The sequence below is a fragment of the Tenrec ecaudatus genome, chromosome 14 (assembly GCF_050624435.1).
Source record: "Tenrec ecaudatus isolate mTenEca1 chromosome 14, mTenEca1.hap1, whole genome shotgun sequence".
Lineage (NCBI taxonomy): Eukaryota > Metazoa > Chordata > Mammalia > Afrosoricida > Tenrecidae > Tenrec > Tenrec ecaudatus.
Window position 1 is genome coordinate 47,546,775 of NC_134543.1, and position 23,584 is coordinate 47,570,358.

At 45.4% G+C, this 23,584-nt stretch overlaps 1 protein-coding gene across 1 annotated transcript in view; it reads left to right on the top strand.

The window, feature by feature from the left end:
* The window catches only part of SLC35F4 (solute carrier family 35 member F4), a 275,316-nt gene that overhangs the window by 246,022 nt on the left and 5,710 nt on the right, over nt 1–23,584 (top strand). The window contains exons 4-6 of the mRNA XM_075531797.1: nt 3,257–3,476; nt 15,662–15,787; nt 18,442–18,634. Coding sequence (XP_075387912.1) covers nt 3,257–3,476; nt 15,662–15,787; nt 18,442–18,634 — 539 coding nt within the window. The remainder of the gene's footprint in view (nt 1–3,256; nt 3,477–15,661; nt 15,788–18,441; nt 18,635–23,584) is intronic.

A 23,584-nucleotide genomic window follows, 5' to 3' on the forward strand; every position in this document is an offset into this window, starting at 1 on the left:
TTGTCTACGTGGGAGTAGGTTTGGATCATTCATTTAGTTCATTTACATACTGCCAGGAGAATTTGGTTACTTCAGGAGAATTTTAAATTTAGGAAGAAGAAAAGCACCTTCCAAAATTTTAACGAGAATCCTTAAGGGAAAAAAATTTTGGAAAATATGAAACCAGAGTCAATGATACATACTCACCTATGCCAGGGGCCTATGAAACGTGCTGAAAAGTTATCGGTCCGCAGAAAGCACTTAATCAATAGTAGGGGCTCTTATAATGATGGACATGATTCAAGTTATTAATGGTCCCCAGGTTCTAAACTTCATGTTGACATTTGTCACCTGTCTCGTCACGCTTCTTGTTCACAAATTCTAATCTCCAGGACAGACCTACTGTTAGACCTACTTCTGACTCATTGACTCGCTAATTATCCAACATTTTGCATGGGTGACAATAGTAAGATCTCTCTCCATCTATTTTGATTATTAATGATGTCTGCCTGGCACTATGAAGTGCTGAGGCACGAGGCTGTGGTGGCTAAGGTTGTGTGCCTCCTTGGGCGGGTCACGGTTCTCAGTAGGTTGACAGTTGAGTAATGATGGCATGTGGCAACTGTGTAACTCTGTATCCATCCTCCACTTGGTAATCTGATGTTGCCCTCCTCCATTTTTCTCATAACGCCTGGATAAGGACCTGGTCTTTGGAATCTAAGGTGCGCTGGTGGCTTAGTGGGTTTGTGTTGGATGGCTCCCCACGAGGTGAACAGTTCAAGCCCACCAGGCTCTCCACGGGGAAGCAGGAGGCTTGCTGCGCCTCTACACGTTCACAGCCGTAGACACCAAAGCGGGTAGTCCCGCGATACCCTGTAGGGTCACTGTGAGTGCGAACCAGCTCAGCGGCACTGGATTTGGTACCGACCCCGGTCAGGAAGCAAGACGTGCATGGGGGAACTGCTTCTCCATAAACAACCGTTTCTTTTCTTTGTTGTTGTTGTTTTCAATTTTTATACCTATCCTAGCATTTAGTGCTCCCATAGCATAGTTTCCTGGCATTTGAATGGAGAGCACTTTCAGTGGCAGTGACAAATGGGGAGATGGTTGGCAGTGAGAGAAAAGGAGGACAAGGAAGGAACAAGCTAACACCTGGGGGTCAGGACATGCTAGGTAGGAACAGAAGCCAAGTGGGCACAGTGCCTGCTAGGCAGCTATGTTTCCTCAGCCAGTGGCCCTGCAGGGCTCTCCCTGTCTTCCCCGTGAGCTCAGATTGTCCCTCAAGCACCCACAGGGTCATTGCTCAAGAGTGCGCAACCCAGCACAAGGTGGGCTCACTGAAGGAAGAACCATCACTGACTGGGACTCTGGGGAGGAAAAGAAAGCCTTTTAACAGAGAGGGCTTCGTTGCTGATCTTCAGAGGTGTGTATCTGGGAAGTGGTTGCAGATGTCAGGATAAAATCACTCCAGACTCTCACCTCTGACGTCCTTCCCAGATGAGGTCCCTTTGTAAGTGCAGAATACGCACCTGGGCCCAGGATGCTCTAGGGAAACAGCCACGTGTGTATGCGGGCGTGCAGGGGGCTATGGGACTCAGAAAAGCCCCTGCATTGTCTTGTGTGCACAAGAAGGACTAGGTTTTGCACTCCGGTAAAGGGTCCCAGCCGCAGACACCCACGGGAGCAGTTCTACAGCCTGCTCTACAGGGTCACCGTGAGTCAGAACTGGCTGGATGGAAGTGAGGGCTTTTACTGTTTTGTTTTTATTTGGTTGGTTGTTTTTTGTTTTATTTTCCTTTTTTTTGAGCACATGCAGGTTTTATTTACTTGACAAAAGACTTTGCCTTTCTGTCATATCATCCTTTCATTGAAATTTCCTGTCTTTCAAGTTCTACTTGACTGTTGATAAATCTATTGTATAAAAAAAATCCTTCCTTTTTTATTATGTCCTACATGAACGCAAAATCGCTATATGTACAATATACATGTTTAGCCTTCCTTGAGTTCTTGGCTGCTTGAAAGCAATGCACGATCAAGTGTGATATTTACTCTGAGAGATTTGGTTTGAGGCTATGGTTTGTACTTAGAGTCTCATCATATAACCACTCACGCGGTCCTCTTGCAAGGGAATTAATTCATACACATGAAGTAAACACTGACTGGATAATCCTTGGGTTCAAGTATTATGTTAGCTGGACAATATTTGAGGTGCCATTATTTTCATCAGAAATAACTAGAAGAGAAACCAGAACTATCTAGAGCTGTGTAAGTATATTTTATTATAAGCTGTATCAACATGTCTCATATTAAGAACTTGTTGCTTTGAATAAGACTGATATTAGCCTTCAAAATACGATGCCTAGTACATGGTAATTGCTCAGGAAATGCTTAAATTTTCATTAACAGCTGAGTGAAAAAAACATACTGCTAAGTTCTCCCAGGGGACTATCTGTTTGAAGTCCGTAGTCCTATAGGCACAATGATTGTATCATTTTTGTTATTGCCATTAGATTACCTAAAATCTATGCCATTAAAATATCTATTCACTAGCTTCAACATTTTAATTAAAATGGGCCCTTGAGCTAAATAATCAATTTAGACAAAAATTAAATTTTTAAAGGAATTAACTGAAGTGACTATTTTTTATATGCTGAATTCACATAATTCTTCCAATGGCTCAATATTTGGGTTTAAAGAACAACCCAAGTTTTACATTTTGCTTTTTACCATTTCTGGAATTATCAAAGGGGTTTTCTTCATTTTTCTGATTAAAAAAAAGGAAAAAAACATAATCAATTGGAAAGCCGTGCTAGGGGTCTCAGGCATACAATTATCTCAGGATGCTATGTCTTCGCCTGACCTCTATGGGCCTGTGGAACCGGATGTGTGAGTCAGCCGTGGCTTGTTCAAACACTAGGAGCCATGCGGAAAGAACTTCCCCTCTTCTCCAGAAGGAAGTCGTTGTGGTCAGTTTCCAGGTCTGCATGTCTCTGGGCTTCTCTGGGAATGCTCAGACACCGCTCCATGGCTCTGCCCTGGCAGGCTCAAGAGTACATCTAGGTAGGAGAGGGCCTCGCTCTGCGCCCGTGGACATGAGTGTTCTTTTCTAAGAAAGGCTGTGCAGGGGCTGTGACCAGCAGGTGGCAGGACTGGGTCCGGTACCTCCTGGAGACAAATGACGGGCCTTGAAGGTCTGTGCCCTGGCCAGAAAACAGCTGTCAAGGGCTGGCCTGTGTCACAAGCAGCACTTGACTATTGACCTCTTCTTCTCTCCTAGGGAATGCAGTCGGATTTTTGGTGAAGACGGTCTGACACTGAAGCTCTTTCTTAAGAGAAGTGCTCCCTTTTCCATTCTATGGACGTTGACTAATTACCTGTATTTGCTGGCTCTAAAGAAGCTCACGGCCACCGATGTCTCCGCTCTGTTCTGCTGTAACAAAGCCTTTGTCTTCTTGCTGTCATGGATTGTGCTGAAAGACAGGTTCATGGGAGTAAGGGTAAGGGCATACTGGTGTCCTGGCAACAAAGTTGGCCTCGCGAGAGCGGCTTTCTTTCCTCGGGTGTCGCCAGTGCTTTCCACGGGTTTGGAGTCCAGACTGAAACTGGAAGATGCACTTGGAAGTCCAGGCAGATGCAACACCATGAGACGCAGAGAGTATTTTCCCTGGGTAGTCAGCTGATTCCCACAGGAAAGGCTAAAACGGGCAGAGAACAGAAGCTCCCTGTTTGCAAATCAATTGTTAGAAGTTACATGGTGATCAACCCCTTCTGTCCTCAGCAAAGAAGGGTCTTAGAAAACTTAGCCACAGTAAAGATTATGACATGCCTTCTCAACCTGCAGATGTTGGGACAACCCGTGCAAGGGTTTTGCCCCAGAGATGGATTTAATTAATATTGGTGTAAGTAGAGAAGATTACCAAACAGTAATTAAAGTCACTGGTAATGACACAATGCTCTTAAATGTGGCTATATAGCTAGTGTGACTAATCTGGAAATGGAACTAAAAGCAACAACGTGCACTTTGGGGTACAAATCCTTAATTGAACCGCATTCCATTCCACCAGACACTTCAGTTCTGAGTTCATTCTTTCCAGGACCCACATGGATTTCAAAACATATTCGTATCATTTGTGTACTTGTTCTGTGTTAGAAGCAGAGTGCCTGAGACCCGCACAGGAGCCAGATTTCATTCACAGGGTGCCTGAAACTCTGATGAAAATCCCGAGACACTCATGCTTGAGAAGGAAGTGCAAATATTACCTTTTCCCAGAAAATAAACATTCAACAACTTACCGCTTTCTGAAAGAGATGGCCACGATTGGATGGGAAACCTGTTTGCTGACAAGATTTTGGACTTACCGGCAGTGATTCCAAGCCCTTGCCCACCAAATGTTGTAATTAATGCCTGCTTACTTAGAGGGAGGGGAGCCCTGGAGGCGGAATGGGTTTGGCATTGGGCTGCTAGCTGCTAAGTCAGCAGTTTGATCCCACTAGCCACTCCATGGAGAGAGATGAGGCTGCTTGTCCCTGTAAAGATGGACAGTCTCAGAAACCCACAAGAGTCAGGTCTCCTCTGCTCTTTTCTTATTGTTTGGTTCGGAGTGAGAGTTTATGATGACCATAAACTCTGAGAGTTTTTTTTTGTTTTGTTTTGTTTTGAAATAGCCAAGTTAGGAAATTTTAGTTGTAGCTCAGAAAGACTGCTCAGAAATGAATCGTGACATAAACAGGAAGTTGAAAACTAGAACAACAAACACGATGAGACATTATGTCTACCTGTGTAAGACGCCACTAGACTATGCCTGAATGGGACACCACGTGCCGCCCTAGCTACCCTGAGGTTTGACGCACCAAGGGCTCAGCATCATGCTTTTGTACCTGGAACTCTGGGAGCATGGATCCTGACAAACCCTTGAGAGTGGCGTCCGTGCGTGTATCATCCACCACTGCCGTCTGAATGAGCTACATAATCTGCGCAGCCCACTGCAAACGACAATACCGGGCTGCTGGTGAGCAAATGATGACCCATCCAGAAGGTGCCCGCCTGTGGCTCTTGCAACTACACAGCTAGTCAGCCCTCCTTCTCCTGCCAACACTTACAGTGATGGCGTAGGAGACCGAGTAGGAAGGCGGTAAGCTCAGAGCGAATTAACCCGTACACATAGCTTCTTTCTGTTCTCTCTGTCACCACCAAGGGCTGCCCGTGAGAAACCAGAGAGCCTTGGCAATACGCAGGAGCAAGTACCGCTTCAGGACCGTTTCTCCTCCTTCAGCGGTATTTGAATGCCAAGAATATAAACCAATACATTCACTATTAAGTGTTCCACAAAGGATTTAAAATGGTGAGAAAACCAGTGGCATTAGAACGAACGAATGCATCTAGCCAAGGGCCTTATCAATACAGAAAAAAAAATCATTTGCTTGAGATCTTTCGAGGGAGATGGGAAGCAAAACCAAGGATGTAACGTATATTTAAATCATAGATGTAGGAAGTTGGCATCTGTAGTGGGTTGCATGGTGAGCCACTTCACAAGATATATGCACCCTCTAATCCCTAAAAGCCGTGACTGTTGCCTTAGTTGGAGCAAGCATCTTCACAGATGCCATGCATTAAGGGTCTTGAGCTGAGAGGGTGTTGCATCCCGCATTACCCGGGTTGACCATAAACCCAATGATACATTATCTGGCAAGAGACAGGAAAGAGAAGGTCATATGACAATAGAGACAGCCATTGGTGTGAGGCGGCCACAAGCCCAGGAATGCTGACGAAGCCACCAGCATGGAGAAGAGGGTGGAATGCCTTCTCCCATAGAGCCCCCACAGGAGTTTTCTGCTGGACTTGGAACTCCTAGCTTTCAGAACTGTGGGAGAATACATTTCTGTTGTTTCGGGTCACAATATCGATGACAGTTTGTGGTAGCAGCCTCAGGAAAATAATGTGGCACCTGTAAGTAATAAGACCCGATAAAAGAAATGTCATGTGAAAAAGAAAAAGAAATGTTAAGTCGTCAATAAGTACTTCTCCATCCATCCATCAACGAAGACACCAGAGAGGGAGAAACCGTGGGCGAGCAGGTCAGACATAATTTTCCGTGTAAAGGACAGGACGTGCTTCACTTCTCACTGAAACACTAGGAAGCTCCCAATGCCTGTTCCAGGAGAAGGTCGGGGTGCCATCTTAACGCTGCCCACGTCAGGCCGGGAATATGAGAAGCATCAACGCATGCCCAGCATTTTGCCTTCTGACAGTGTCAGCAATTCCTTGTCCTCCGGAGACATATTGAGAGCGTGCATAATTAGGTCATTGGAGAAATTAAAGGAGAACAACCAGCACTGACAACCTAAGTGGAGCTGTCACTTGTGATCTGCATCGATGACACGTCACAGCCCCTCTAGATGCGATCCCAACGGGCGGATGTGTCTTAAAGGCAGACCATCAAAGACAGTGAAAAGGTTGCTTTCCGTCATCAGATTAAAATGTCTATTTCTGGGCCACACTAAAGCTGCAGTAGGTTAGAAACAAGTGGTTAGTATATTATAATTTTTGTTTGGATCCCCCGCCCCCAAAAAATCATATCTAAGAAGAAAAGATATGGCCTTTTCTACTTTTCTTTCCATTTCAAAATAACGCCTAAGTACAATGATGGCAGCTTTCAGGAATAAGATCAGAAAGCATGATTTTTCTGGAACTCTAGCAGGGCAGAATTATTGATTAACAATGATCACATATAAGCAACTTATGAATCACTTGTTAATATTGATTGAATTACATATGAGAAGGTACTCTTCTACATTTGTTTTTCTTTTATCAAATCATTTCAGTTAATTTGCTAATACACTTTGATGTGCAAAACAGGTCTTTCTTGAGGAATTGTTTGCATCTAATACATGATCTCACTGTGGCATTTAGTAAACATCTTCAAAAGACTATTCTTTTAATGGAAAACCTCTTGGTAAATGATAATTCAGCCCTTGCTCGTTGAGCTCTTGTTCTTTTTTTTAAAATGTTTTATTAGGGGCTCATACAACTCTTATCACAATCCATACATACATCAATTGTATAAAGCACATCTGTACATTCTTTGCCCTCATCATTTTCAAAGCATTTGCTCTCTACTTAAGGCCTTTGCATCAGGTCCTCTTTTTTTCCCCTCCCTTCCCTCTTCCCCCTCCCTCACGAGCCCTTGATAATTTACAAATTATTATTTTGTCATATCTTTCCCTGAACGAGCTCTTGTTCTTTAGCTAGAAGTCACAAATTCATGGGAACCACAGGGACTGGCCTTAACGGAAGGTGGTTCTCCCCAGGGAAATGGGCTTCTAGTGTCTGCTTCACTCTGAGGATAACTAGATGTCAGATGAAAGAGTTAGAGTTATTTCTTGCCGATCCGACTCATCCTCATTTTAAAAAATGTTTACTGAAAATAGTCCTTCATTTTCCGTGCCGTGTACATAGGGGGAAAGTTGATGGGCGGTGAAGGCTCCGCAGACGTCAGATTTCTTAGCAGATTCAGGAAATGAGCAACCTCCCTTCAGCTGAGCAACCTCCTCTTCCTCAGAGGGTTGATATCAGTAGTCATCTCAGTGGGTTGGGGGTTTGTTGTTGTTGTTGTTTTTATGCAGTTAGCATTTCAAACTGTGGGGGTTGGGAAAACTTTCCTAGATATGCTAAGGACTACAGGACACGGGATCTAAATTGCTCCTGATGTGTATTGATTACATATCAATATGTATAGGACCCCTTGTTTCCATATTGTCTTTGGCTGACATTTATGTACTAGCTAGTCATGTGTAGTGCGGAGTCTGCGTCTTTTGTCCAGAATCTTGACATTTCCTGGGGGAGGGGAGAGTTGAAGGGCAGCCAGTAGGATACATCCCTTTCATATCCTCTTGGCAAGACAATGCTTAGGAATACAGCCAAGAGAGGAGACAGATTCGGAGGGTCCTTAGATTTTAGGCCCATAAGGCATGCCTAACCTTCACTTCAAGGTCAGCAGTTCAAAACCACAAGCCCCTCGAGGGAGAAAGATGGGGCTTTCTCCTCCCATCAACAGTCCCAGTCTCTGCAACTCACAGGGGCGGTTCTTCCCTCCAGGGTCACTGTGAGTCGGCATCAACTTGATGGCAGCGTTTGGGTTTTAGTTCACAGCCAGATACAGCCAGTGAGTCTAATGTGCCCTCCACAGACAGACTTCAGTTTCCCTTCTTGGGCTTCTTTCCCTGTTTTCCCTCCAGAATTACCTCAGATCATTTTCAAATGGATCGTATCCACATACAGATAGGTAAGTGTGAGGGCAGAGGGATATCATGGTTCAAGCCCCGTGCAACCTTGGATTTGACAACTGCCGCAGGGGCCCGCTCTCTTCTCCTACACAGACACGGAGAGTGCCACGCCTCTTCATCCAGGTACCAACACGGGACATGTGCAGGAATAGAAGTCTTTTCTTCCAGGTTGATCCTTGAGAGACAGCTTGGCCGAAATCAACACTCGGAGAAGACCAGGACCAAAAAGAGGACTGTGGTCACTGGCCAAGCCGATCCTGTGTCCAACATTATCTACCGACCTTATACTTGACTTGGCTTGATCCACTGTCAAGTGCAGCTAGGAGTCCCTCTGTTAGGACTGGTGCAGGCTTTGGAATCCGAACGTCAACAAAGCCTCTTCATACTCTGCCCAGCTTCGGGATGTAGAATTAACTGTGGTGCTAAGTGAAGAAGAGTACCTGGTTATTACCCGTTACTTGGAACTTCACAATTCTTGAGGAAATACTCGAGTAGAGAACCGGATGGTCAACTGGCGGTCTTCTCTTCTTCCTGGACTCTTAAAGTGCTGTCATTGTTATGAGATTCGTGATTGGGGGACTATCTTTGAATGGAAAACATGGAATGGAATGGAACTTCCATGGCAAAGCCTCATGGAACTGCAGAGACGGCCCAGACTCGTGCGGCTTTGGACAGCCTGACCTGTACAAAGAGAGGAAAAAATAAAGACCCTGAAAAACAGAAACAGCCAACAGTCGGGTGTGGCCCTCTAGCCTTTTCCTGCACTAACTCATCATGTGAGAGGCTGAGGAAAACTGGCTTTCCTGAAGGGTCACAGGTGGCACTTGAGACAGTGAAAAGACCAACTGTTCATCATTACAGTCTTTTTAAGTGTTTTGCTTGAGCTTACGAGCAGGTTCAAGTGGCTTCGTGGTGTCCCCTTCAGGGTCCAGGGGAGAGTGGCTGGTGTAGGAGGTGATGCCACCGATCTTGCACACTGTGATTATGGTTAAACAAATCCTCTTTCTCCGCGTACTCGCCCAGTAAAGGCAGGCCCTCAATAGAGAGAACCGCGAGGTTTACACGGAACTGATAGTGGCTTTGCAGTCACCTGGACATGTTCTATTGCACACAAACACCCCAACCAAAGTCACGGCCATCGAGTTCTTTCCGCCCCACAGTGACTCAACAGGCCGGGGCAGAACTGTCCGTGTGGGTTTCTGAGACTAACTTCTGACACGAGTAGCAAGCCTCATCTTTCTCCCACGGGGGCTCATGCTTGGGAACTGCTAGCCTCGTGGTTAGCAGCCCAGCTCGGGAACTGAGTCACCAGCACCTAACATGACAACGATAACTGCTTATTAGAGACCTCCCCCAAACCAGAGTCAGCTGGTGATAGGCGTGGGTCTTCTCATCATGGAGGCCTGGGCTGGAGCCATGAGCCAGAAGGTGGAGTAAGTTTTACGCGCAGTGTTTTTTCCAAGTGGGTGAAACCTCTAGAGGGTGCGTGCTCAGCAGCAGAGCCCTTCCCAGAGTTCCTGTGCCCAGCAGCACCCTTTGGCTGTCCTTCCACGGAGGACCACACCAGCATTCTTGGCAAAACATCCGACACACTGAGTCCATGAGCATGTACTTAAGAGTGCTGAGCATCGGCCGATTTTTGAGGTTTCCTGTTGAGAGTAGTTTTGCATTATTCTGTCGAGAAGGATAACTCACTGTTGACCCGTTTTGACGCCCAGTTGATCTGGAAGTGTTTGTTACTCAGATCTGTGCTTGGATTGGTAGTTCGATAGGAATCTGATAAGTATTCATGGCAGTTAAAGCCATGGTGCCAAAGAGTCACACGGGGATTGTCTGAGTGGCCACTCCAAATGGGCCTTCCACTCAACAGTGTCTGTCTTCTAGAATAGCTGAGATCACTTAGTTCCAACTTTGTAGATAAGGATTGTATTGAAAATTCCTTATGACTGAAATGTGGACATATAGAATTTCTTCTATCAGATACTTTCAACGTTTAAAACAACATGTGGCAAAAAATTTATCTTTCCCCCCTAGGTACCCACCTTTGTTTACTAGTGTTAGGGGCTGGCAAGTCGGTTCTGAGTCATAGTAACCCTAAATGCACCGGAGAAGACACTACCCTGTCCTCACAGCTCTTCCTGTGTTGGAGTGCGTTGTTACAATCTAGTTTATTAAGGATCTTTCTCTTTTTCTCTGATCCTCTATTTCGCCAAACTTTGTGTCCTCCAGGGGCTGGACCCTCCTCAAAATCTGTCCAAAGAACAAAAGATGAGGTTTCATGTCCAAAATATGTGGGATTTGTTCCTCCTTCTGGCATTCCATGATATAGTCAATGGCCTTCACCAACACCATACATTAAATCCATCTTCTTTGATCTTCATTCCGTGAGTTTTTGATTTTTGAGAATCAGTCTTTGATTGTCATCAGTAAGTGCTTCAAGTTCTCTTCGATTCCAGTAAGCAAAATTTGCCCGATGCCATATGTCATATGCATAGCACAAGTTGTTGATGAGCCTTCCTCCCATCCTGATGCCTTGTTATTCTTCATAGCATCTGGCTTCTCAAGTGACTGACTCAGCATACAGCATACAGATTGAATCAGTACAGTACAGCATACAGCATACAGATTGAATCAGTACAGTGAAAATAACACAACCCGATTTTAGACCACTTGCTATCGCTTTGTTTTCTATGAACAACTGCCCTTTGGTCTATATTTAAGTAACACTGGAGCAAAATTAAGTGTTCTGCGATCCCGTTCTTTTCAATGCCATCCATTAGTTCAAGTACCTTCGCGTGGTCAATCAAATAGTGGTAAACATCTTTCTGGTCTTGCCGGTTTTCAGCCAAGATCCACCTGATAGCAGCAATGATATCTTTCATTCTGCATCCTCTTCTGGATCTTGCTTGAATTTCTGGTAGGTCCCTGTCGATATACTTCTGGAACTGTGTGTGTGGGGGGGGGGTTGGTTTGGGTTTTTCAATTATCTTCAGCTAAATTTTACTGGAGTGTGATACTCATGATATTGTTCAATGATTTCCCCATCCTTTCTGTAGAGCAAGCACCACTATCGAGTTCTCCCAGTCCACTACCAGGTCTTTCTTCTGAAAGTCTTTGCACAGAGGAGTAAATACTTCCAGCACCACATTTGTTTGTTGAAACGTTTCCATCAGCATTTTGTCAATTCCTAGAGCCTCGTTTTCATTATTGCCCCCAGTGCAGCTTAGAACTTCTTCCTACAATATGGTTCCTTCTTATTCTTTGGCTCCCTCCCGAACACCTAAACCTGTCTTGGAAGACATACAGCCAGCTGCATCCTTAGAAGTGAGGGCGATGAGACTTTGGCTCATACACTTTGGACGCATTATCAGGAGAGACCAGCCTCTGGAAAAAGACCTCCTGCTTGGCAAATTAGAGGATCCGTGAAAAAGAAGATTTTCAAAGAGAGGAACTGACACAGTGGTTGCAATAAATGCTACGCACCTAACACAGGACTGGGCAGTGGTTCCTGCTCCTGTGCATAAGCTCACTGGGAGTCAGAACCAACACTGAAGGCCCTAACAATATCCTGAAATGCCCGGAGACCAACGGGGAATCAGTGTATTTCATTCATCTTCTTTTGATGCTGCCTGCAGTGTTCAATATTTGACCTATAGAATCTTTCAATATTACAAACCCGAGGCTTGACTTTTTTCTTCAGTCTTTTCATGTTGAGAAATGGTAGAGAGCACATTCTTCCCTTTTGGTTTTCTAACTCCAGCTCTTCGCACATTTTATTATATTACTCTATCCTTTCACGGTACGCTTTGGAATCTTCCATTTGGTTCATTATGACTTCCGCTCATGGTTTCTTCAAGACATGGTAAATAGACCAGAATGTTAATCCTCACGAACTTTAATATGATGAACTGATTCATAAGTAAAAATCAAATTCTGAAACATGTTCTGTAATACCTATAGAGGTATTAGTGAGAGATGCTCTGGTGGCTTAGTGGATTATCTGTTGAGTTGCTAACCACAAGGTCAGTAGTTCCAACCCACCACCCACTCCATGAGACAAAGAGGAGGCTTTCTGCACTCCTCATAGTTTACAGCCTCAGAACCGTAAAGGAGCAGTTTTACCCTGTCCTAGGGTCACTCTGAGTCAGAATGCGCTCGATGGTAGTGAGTGTGGGCGTAGGGGATTGTAAAATCAGGCCATGGGAGCAGAAACGTTTAAAATACTGCCTGGAGAGGGAGCAATCTGTAATATAATTGTCCCTAGGATATGATCACAGTTGGGAATGTTTTCTTTTCTGAGTTAGTCATTAGTGAATTATATGTACAGAATATTTTTGGTTATGTTTTCTTAAGATCGGATTTGGATATGATCAAAGATCACGTACATTTATGGCATCATTTTATGGCGAAGCTCCTAAAAATCTTCTAAAAGTCTCTATTACAGTTGATATTCATGTGCTGGTGAACACGTTAGCCTTGGCCACTTAAATTGACATATCAATTACACCACTGTCTCTTTCAATTGCCTTCATGGAGAAAAGGGGACCAGATGACACCGCTAGTTAAGTTCTTAAAGCATGAAAGTCTGAGTAGTTGAGATGTTGAAAGGCTTCTTCTCCATGGTATGAACCACAATTTATAGGAACCGACTATATTACCTATAAATTACAGCTCATACCACGGAGGAGAATCTTTTTAACAGCCACTCAGCTTTTCATGTTTTAAGAACTTAACTAACAGCATCCTGGTCCCCCGGAGTGAAAATGCTTCTCTCCATGGAGGCGATTGAAAGAAGCAGTGGTGTCATGGACAGGTCCACGTACGTGGTCCAGGCTAATGTGTTTACGGCACATGGATATCAAAAGTACTGGAGCTCTTTAGATGAGCGTGAGGAGGCTCACCATAGTTACAGTGCTGCATTGCTATCATGTGCGGTCTTTGGCCATTTCCACTTTCTGTCCTGAGAAAACCTGTAAGAACCACCGTCTGCGTATTTATTTCCACTAAAGGCTGACTCGGGGAAGGGAGAGTGCCCAATTTGGCTCACAGCCTGCAGATAATCCGATTACGTGCTCCTCCCTTTTCCAGGCAGTGTTTGTGGTTTTTGCCTTTTCTTGTTTTCAGCCCCACAGGCTGCTGCTTCTCACAAGTCGCCGAAGCCCAGAGATGAGGCAGTGCTCTGAAGACTGAAGACTTTGACCCCAGGATCGGCTCAGCCTGTCGAAGTTCCTTAGGATGAATACGCTTAGCCCCATCTTGAACTGACCACCTGTTTATTGACCGAGGAGATCTACCTGATGCCTGGCCAAGAGGAAACAAACGTCAAGCCAAGTTTATTACTCTGCAAATTTAGTTTTAGGAAAGAAATCGTTGTTGGACTTGTGAATGCTTAAACCCAAGAGCACTTTTGAAGTCAGAAAATCTCAGTGACTGATGCGCCTTTTCATTTTCCTGAAGTCAGATTGCCCAGAGAATTGTTGCAATTCCGTGGTTGAAAGATAAATGCCCAAATCAGAGAAAATGATAACCCTGACAGAATTTCCAGGTCTAAATTACTCCTTATCATGTTTATTTATGAGACTATTACTTCTTGTTTGGGAAATTTCCTTGACACCTCATGGTGTGTGCGTTAAATCGTCTTCTCAACAGTCTGAGGCACAGTCTAAGTGGGACACATGCCTGGCACCTTTGCAGAATGTCATATTCACTCAGCAAGAGAAACTTCCCCAAGCAAGCTGCCTCCCGGATAGCGTTTGATGCAGGTGGATGTTCACTGTTGCCGTGTCGTTGTCTGTTCCCGAGTCCTCCCGCTGTTTCTCATACAGGATGCTTGCCTTTGGACTTGCTCTGGAATCAACAGCATGCTTGTTCCGGGCGGTCATTAACAAAAGAACTGCTTTCCTGGTATCCAAATTACATGCCTCATTGGGAGCATATTTCTTTACCCAAGCTGTGCTAGTTACATATTGAAGGACTACATTTGGCTGTGATGCATAATTCACTCATGTCCTAAAGGAGGCCCCTCCCCGCGCCAAAGAAATCAAATGTGTGAAAAATGCTGTCTACGGAAGAATTTCTTGTCTTTGGAATACTCAGAACTGAACCTTACGGGATGTGTTTAAGTGTCTCACAATTTTTCACCTGGATCTTAAAGACCGTGAGAGCATTTCACAAGGAAAGGGCATATTGTTCCCCAGTCCAAGGTTGTGGCTCTACAATTTTTTAGTAAATTCAATTCAAGATCATTAAAGAAATAGGCATAAGCCAGCTTTTCACCAAAAGGAAGGGAATCCTGTTTACCCATCGAGTGGTGCAGGAGGAGCCCTGGGGCGGGGGTGAGGGGGGTGGCGGTTAATGTGCTGGCTGCTAGTCACAACATCGGCAGTGGCTCACACTCACCAGCCACTCTGGGGGAGAATGATGAGCTTTCAAGACTGACAGGCCTCAGAAGCCCACAGGGGCATTTCTGCTGGGTTGTGTAAGTTAGAATTGACTCGGTGGCAATTAGCTTGGTTTTGTAGTTCGTTAGTTCTGTGGGATAGGCATTGGATTGTTGACCTCAACATCACAGGGTGAAACCCACCAGACACTCCGTAGGAGGAAGAGGAGGCTGCTCCTCTAAAGAGTTGTAGTCTTGGAAACCCCCCTGTAGGGTCCCTGTGACTGGGTTTCAGTTCGTTTGGGGGGTTGTTGTTTATATCCGTTTACAGTAACCCGGGATGACTTCAACTGAGTGATGCATGGTCCACTTGATACAGTTAATGCTCTAAATAAAATTATCTTCCTGTGGCTTATCAAGAAGAAAAGGGGGGCGGGGAATTAACTCACGTGTAAGCAAAAGGAAGAACTGGCCTCCAGCTGACATTCAAAGCAACAGGCAGAGTCTGCGGCTTGCTCCTGCATCAATCGCTGAGGGGCGATTCGCTTTCTTTTACTCCTTGGCCTACATTTAGCTGCATCAATAGGGTGCCCCTCAAATCAAGTTCTGGTTCTGTGGAGAGCTTCAGGTATGTGCATTGCCCCAACAAGTAGATCAAACTGTTTTCTGAATGATGTGAAGCCAAAGAGAGGTAGTGGAGGTGAAAGGGCTTACGTGTGAGGTCCCGTGCCTCTGAATTCCCTCCTCTAGACTTCATCGGTAGGACTTGGAGACAAGTGAGGGTAATACTGACCATCGCTTTGACGTGAATGTCAGCAGGTCTCAGATTCTGTGATTCAGTGAGATCCTCCAATTTCTTCAGTACTGGGCTTTCCTGCTTTTGAGCAACTATGTGCAGGAGGTAATTAGATTTAAGGAGGCACTCAGCAACGCTCATGAGTCTTGAACTGCTTGCTCTGGAACAGAGGCATCAATGTGTTTTCTTTCTCTCCCTCGACTCTGCTGCGTTCCATGTGACAGATAGTCGCTGCAATAATGGCAATCACCGGCATCGTCATGATGGCATATGCAGATAATTTCCATGCAGATTCCATCATAGGAGTGGCGTTTGCAGTGGGCTCCGCCTCAACGTCTGCATTATATAAGGTAGGTTGTTGTCCACTGGCATCCCGAGGGTAGACTAAATAAAGCAAGAAAGCACAAAAGACCACCTTGGTTCTCACTCTCACTGCCATTGAGTCAATTCCAACTCATAGCAACCCTGTAGGACAGGGTGGAACGACCCCTGTGAGTTTCTGCGCCTGTACCTCTTTACAGGAGCAGAAAGCCCCATCTTTCCCCTGAGGATCTGCTGGTGGTTTTCTGACTGCTGACTTTGTGGTGAGTAGCCCTTTGAGGACCCACTTGGTCACCTGGGCAAAAATCCACCCATTCCTCTGGAGTTGATTCCAACTCATCGCAGCCCCATGGGGGGATTTCCAGGTGGTGAGGCTTTGTGGAGCAGAGAGCCTCAGCTTTCTCCCACAGAGTTGCTGGTGGGTTTGAATCACCAAGCTTGATAGTTAGCAGTCAGGTTAGCAACCTGCCAGTGCCACCAGGGCTCCTGAGGAAAAACTCTAACTCACAGCTCACCACCACCCCGTCAGTCCTGACTCACATCGACCCCATTAGACAGAGTGGAACTCGCCCTGTGAGTTTTCTGAGACTTTAGATCTTTACGGAATCAGAGAACCTCCTCTGTCTCCTATGAAGCAACATCATTCGGTTAGCAGTCAAGCACGTAATCCATAAGCCAGTGACAGTTATGAAGCACTTGCTAGATACTGGGAACTTGCCCGAAAATCTCACCTGTGTTAACTCCAGCTTATTAGGCACAGGTTCTTATCCCCAGTCTCCAGGTGAGGAAACTGAGAATTCGGAAGATTCAGTAACTTGCCCAAGGGCATACAGCCAGGAAGTGATAGAGCCATGATTTAAACGCCAGAAAGGCCAAGTCCAATGCCCATGCTCTGTTCTCCCCTGACCCTTTCTGGCCTCACTAATCCAGCAGTGACAGCACAGAGGACCGAGGTAGGCCGCTCCCTGGCTGGGTAGTGTATGGCATTTCCTTACGTCTCTTTAATTTGACTCTCTGTGGTCATTATTTTAATGCCCAGAGATAGTAGAAATCATCAACAAGCTGTCAATAGAGAACTTATTATTGGCTGTCGCTGAAGCTTGTACCACAGAATTCCTTGTTTTCAGCAAAATGAAGAGCCTCTTTTCCTCCCTGATGGATGCACCGGGCCTGCTGTACATGCTCATCATTCTTTCTCCACTGGAGCTCCCTGTCATCAGTGAAAATCCGAGTCAGAGTTATTGCCTCTGTCTTCAGACGTGAAGCCTAAGAGAGCAGATCTAAAAGGTTATTCCTCAAAGCTCTGCTTTTCAGAGCCAGCTCACTCGATAGATCTAAAGGACTTGGTGTTTCAGTGAGAAAATACTCTCTGAAAATGTCCTTTGCCTCCCTCCTGGACACTCTTTCTTATTATTCATACTGCGGCCCAGAGGACAGGAGGTCGGTTTCCATACTGACAGTTCCTGGCCCATTGACTCCGTGTGACAAACTTGACAAGTACTCACCTGACCGCCGTTACTGTCCAACTGGCCCCCAGCTGAGACTTCCACTGAGATGTCTGATCTGACCAGAGACCAGTCCCTGCTTGAATTCTCATGATTAAGTCTCTCAGGCGAGAGAGAGAGAGAGAAAAAAACAAAAGTTCAGTTGAAATGAAAAGATCTGGGTTTTCTACATGGTCAGGAGAATTTTTCCTGATTATGTTACAGAACGCCTTCCCTCTGGAAGTTTTACATTGCTAAAATGCACAAAATCGTATCTGTGCCGTAATTCCAGGAGGGAAAGCTCTGAGCCACTCTGCCTGGCGTGCTATGGGGTTTGTGTAGGAAGCAGAGTTAAGAAGATGGACCATGGACCTGAGTCTCTCTCTGAGCCTGTTCCATAAGCTCAGCTCAGCCATTACCTCTCCTTGCCATCTTCTTCCTCACACAGGTTTATAATCCAGAGGGAGATTTTTAAAAATCCAGTAAATAAGTACAATATTGCCCCCCTCCCCCAAAAATCTTAAGTTCAGAAAGAAAAGTACACATAAATCCAGAACAATCTTATGATTCATCTCAATAGCATAATGGCAGACTCTCTTTGTCCAATTTAATTTTTAGTATCAGTCAAAACTGGGGTGGGATTAATTCCAATCTGTAAAGGTGGAACTGATGATATTTGAAGCCCAAAAAGATTTTTCATGCCTGTCTGCACACCTACTGCTCAATCACCCTATAGGCATGCCCGAAGGTGGGACTGAACAAAGTGTACAATGTCCCAGTCATTTTCAACACCATAAGGAATTAATTTCATGGCATTTCCTCGTTCCGATAAGAGTTATAGGGCAGGTTAATGCCCCATAGATGACAGGATCAGAAGCAACAGAGGATCAACTCTTGACTGGTTAGTTTACTTTGTAAATCAGTAGATCTCACTTTCTGACCCACCAAGGAAGGTAATGGATAAGCACTGAAAATACTGAGATTTACTAGCATCTTCTGACTCACCGTGACCCTAGGAAACAGAGTAGAACTGCCACCTTTCAGGCGCCGCGGCTATACATTTTTCCGGGTGGGGGCAGAAACCTCAGTTCCCCTCTCAGGGGGGCTAATGGAGTCAAAGTCAAGTGGGCCACTCACTATGTCCCCAGGGCTCCTTCACTAAACAGCCGGTGGCTGAGAGAGTTTATTTTGCATTTCAGGTTTTGTTTAAGATGTTTCTCGGAAGTGCCAACTTTGGGGAAGCAGCTCACTTTGTCTCGACCTTGGGGTTCTTCAATTTAATCTTCATCTCCTTCACCCCGGTCGTCCTGTATTTCACCAAAGTGGAGCACTGGTCCTCCTTCGCAGCCCTGCCGTGGGGCTGTCTCTGTGGAATGGCGGGGCTGTGGCTGGGTAAGTGGCACCAGCATCGGTTTTTCATTTCCCTGTCACTCCACTTTTCTGTGGATAGCTGTATAATCAGCCTAGGTTTATTCCCTTGGGTACCTCCATCCGTAGTTTCAAACACTTACATAAAGTGGTTCGTGTTATTGGATGTTTAGACAATTCTTTGCAGTCTATGGCTCAACTGCATCCCCGCTGTGCCTCTGGTGAGCCTCACATTGGTTAAGATGTGCAGCTGGGAACATAGGCTACTCTGTTCTCCACGGATCTCCACACAGACTCAGCCACTCATCACAGGGTCCTGTATGATGTCACCGTCTTCCACATGTGTGCACCTGATCGGAGCAAGATGAGAGGGTGGACGGTGCGTTCAATAATTCAAACTAATTCGAGTGACTTCAATGATCATATTCCTTAGTAGACCATTTTCTCTGAACTCCCCACCATTCAAAATAGCCTTATCAACTAGGATTTGTTAATAGCGTTTACCCTTAATGAAAGGTACCTAAAGTCACTTTAGACCATTTGAACGCGCGCTTTAAAATATTAAAAAATAATAGTGTCTTTCTCAAAATCACTAAAACAATAGCCACCATGACCAATTTAACAGATTGCTGGTTAGATAACTGCTAGAAATGTAACTGAGTCTACACCCAAACTGTGACTCCTACTCAGCAGCACATTAGCTACGTGAAAGGGACCGCCTACCCAAAGGGCTTTAACCCAACACCTTAGTTAGAACCTTCGTCTGTCAGCCTGTTCCTTGAAATGTGTCGTTGCCGAGTCCATCGCTGAAAGTATTCTCAACACAAAAGCTCGCTGAACAGAGCAGCTCCTGAAAATGGCTGAAACAGCATTTGAGGCAGGCTTGTCAATAGCAAGCAGCTGTCCACAATGTCACACAACCAAGACCTTGGAGAAGGAGAGGGCCTTCGAGAAGGCCATCAGTCACTGACTCCCAGCTGCCCACCCTGCAGAGGAGATGCTAACCTAACAAGGCACACCAGTGAATCTGCTCATAGCACACGCTTAGATGCGATCCTCAAATTCCTGAAGAATGCCTCTGAAAAGTGGGGAGGAAGAAAGAGCATTCTAAAACTACATACCCCGTTTCTAAGATCTCAGCCAGACTCCGATTTTATCTTAAGAGACCTATTTTTTTACTTTTAAATGCACTTCCTGCCCGACAGTGTAGCATGTCATTTGTTAAATATTCCGCTATACCTTTGACCTAGATGTGAGCAGTTGGACAGAAAACATGTGCTTTTGCTTCCCTTGCTCATGTAGACATTAAAGAGAACCAGTTATTGCTAAACTATAGTCATAAATATGTATTACTGGTTAGACTAAACTAACATTAAATGCCATTTTTTAATTTGGTTCCAAGTCATAGTGACCCTGGGTACAATAGAAAACACCCAAACCACAGCCCTGCCCTGCTTCATTCTCACAGAGGTCATGCTTGAATCCAGCCTTGCAGCCACTATCGCTCTATCTCACTGGGGGCTTCTACTGTTCACTGACTTCTACTCTGCCAACATGATGTCCTTCTTCACGGACTGGACCCCCCTGATAACAAGTCCAAGGTCCATGAGATGAAGGCTGGCCACCCTTCTGTCTGTACTTCTTCCAAGACTGTTTTTGTTATTTCTCCTGGAAGCCCATGGTGTAGCCAGTATTCGTTACCAAAACTATGATTTGAAGTCATCCATTTTCCTTTTGTTTTCTTTATTCATTGCCTATGAAATGATGGAAAATACCATGGCTTTTGTCAGACACACCTCAGTCCTCAGATTGAATGAGGCACACTTATACCTTTCTGATGTCAAAACTCTTTTTCTCTCCTTGAGCATGAGAATATTGAGCATTGTCACTTGAAATCATACTATTTTTTGAATATTTTATTTTTTGCTTTTGTATTTTAAAAGAGTGCATAAATATAACACCATTATTTGCTCACTCGATCATTTCTTAGAAATTATTCCAGCTTTACTGACCTCAGACACAAATTACAGGTGTCTAGATGTTCTAGCGTAGCAAAAGACATGAGTTTGGTGGTCAGCCACATCTCATGAAAGGCCCTAAGTAGCCCCTCCTTTATAGCTCCCTATGCCTTATTATAAAATTATCTCGGGACACTTACAGTTAGCCAAAGCCTATCGTCTGGAGCCATCTTGGCAAAGGAAGTTAACTGTTATAAAGATAACCAACCAGCAGTCCGGCAGGTACAACTTTGTCCATTCTAACCAATCAGCAATGCCCCAGCTGGACCCCCTTACAGGCTTTTAAAAAAAATATTAATTAACCTCAAGAATTTTTGTAACTCCTTCGAGTACTTTGCCAAGGGCTTCTTGACCGTGTGTTTCCCCCATTTTCAAAATGCTCCCTGGCCATAATCAAATCTTTATTTTTTTAATTGTGAAAAGTCATTCTAAATGGCCAAAGCACCAAGTGCAGGAAAGAGAGGCGAGGAGACATTCCAGAGTGCCCTCGTGATGCAGCCCTGTGGGATTCGAACAGGCCAGGGCAGTGGATGAAGGCAATAGGACTGCGGGCTTGGGAACACCCAGGTAGATGGACGAACTTGAGAAAGCGTGCGAGGGAGGAAAACGCCGGCCAATAGGCAGCCATAGTTACAGAAGGCATTGGTCAGTTCAAAGCTCGGTGTTTGTCTCCCAGCCCAGCCATACTGAGACGAGATCGGATCCTTGTGCGGAAGTAAGGTTTAGAAATAAAAGGGTAAGAACAGGAACACTGACGACTGCACTACCCTGGAGAACAGTAACTGGTAACATGGACGAGAGAGAGGCTGCCTCCTCTTTCGTTACAGAGCATCTTTGGCATGGAGAGGGTTGCAGTGCACTTGACCTGGAAGAGCGGCTGTAGTGCCTGCTTGACAGGGGCGACACCCTTGGAGCTCAGCAGTCATGCTGCTTGTTGGAGAATCACAGTGCTTGGCCAGCATGAGTGACCTCCAGCTTGAGCAGGCTTCTGGAGGAAGGTGTGTTAGACGTATGAAGAAATCCATAATGGTGGATGGCTATTCTGCAGCCAGCTGGCGATCACGTGTGCCCAGCCGGAGCCTAGAGTCCATACAGATTGAGTTATGATTGTGACTGGGCACTCACCTGTTCCCAGTTAGGTCGTTTTTGGTGTGAGGTTGTCAGGAAGGGTCTGGAAGTCCACACTGAGGTTTTAGGTGTAAAAACTTTATAACCCTGAAGCTCGGAAGTGACGTGCTCACATGCGATAGTTTATTATACAAGTCTCTAGAGAACCCTGTCTAACATATCACATTTGTATGTTTTTTTAAGCTCACTCTGGCTTTCTGAAGAATGCACAGAGAAAGAAGGCTCTCCTAGGCAAAAAGAAAACGGTGGCCTGAACTGGGCTCGGCTGGAGTGGGCTAAGGAGGCGACAGCAATAGAAAATTCTGGAACTTTTAAAAATGTCTTCTTTCCCACTGCCCGATAGCTTTGAGGCTGTTTGGCCTGAGCCACCAGGGGCTGCCCCTTGCTGAGCTGGGTCACGCCATGCCTGGCAGTGAGAGGAGCCTGAAAAATCACTCAGCAAGCAGTCTAAACACACTAGCCAGGGGACTCGGTCTCTGGTTACTCGGAGTCAAATGATGTCAATCTGCTCCTCTTTTCCCATACCACCCAAGGCCCACCCCCTCGATTCGCGCTGCATGTTCTACCTGGGGCTCTCTGCCAGCTCGCAGCTGAATTTCCTTCTGTAGACGACGTCATGGAAGACGCTGCAGTGCCGGCAGGGGGAGAGTCCTGATCTTCATTCTCAAAGAAGCACTGATTTTCCCCACCTCATCCCAGGCCCTGTTACAGGGAGGGTTTGGCCAAGACAGGGAACCCCCGAGAGAAGGGTCAGCTGGCGTTCTTGGCCCCTTGAGTTCTATTTGCATAAACCAAAAATGTATGATTATCACCTCTTGCTACGTCTGCTTACTTACATAGAAATCAATGGCAATGTTTCCACAGGATATAATAGCTCAATTAAAAGTGCATAATTTATTTACTGGGAAGGTACAACTGGATTCCATTTTACTTCCGTGCCCATAGAGCAGTGGTTCTCAACCTTCCTCATGCCGTGACCCTTTCATACAGTTCCTCATGTGGTGGTGACCCCCCCCCCCAACCATAAAATCATTTTCGTTGCCACTTCATTGCTGTAATTTTTTTACTGTTATGAATCGGGCAACCCCTGTCAAAGGGTCATTCGACCCCTACAGGGGTCATGACCCACAAGCTGAGAACCACTGCCCTAGAGGAACCCGTCAAGAGGCAGTGCATTTGGGCACATCTGCTACAAACAACCTCTTAAAGTGTTTGGGTTTTGTTTTTTTTTAAGCAAAGATCTATTTGTGAAGTAAGGTGAGCCTGAACCCAGGCTATAACTCAAAAAAGCTCACTGCCATCCAGTCATTGCCAACACACAGTGACCCTTCAGAGCACAATAGAACTGCCCTGTGAGTTTCTGAGACTGCAACTCTTAGTGAGAGCAGAAATCCTAGTCTCTCTCCCTTGCAGTAGCTGCTGTTTTCAAACTGTTAACCTTGCAGATCTCATCCCAACACAAAACCACTGGACCACCAGGGTCCCTGACCCAAGCTGTAGTATTTTCAATTGCTTCCATCTACATGTGAAGCTGGATGATAAATAAGGCAGACTAAAGAAAAATTGAATCATAGTCTTGGTGAAAAATCATAGTGTTGGTGAATATACCATGAATTGCCAGAACTAGCTGCTAATCTATGTTGAAAGAAGTACAGCCACAATGCTCCTTGGAAGTAAAGATAGCTAGACTTCCCCTCTCATCCTTTGGACATGTGATGGAGAGGGACCATTCCCTGGAGAAGGACACCGTGCCAGGTAAAGTAGGTCAGCAAAAAGGAAGACTGCCCTCAATGAGATGATGGACACCACAGGTATAGGAATGGGCTCA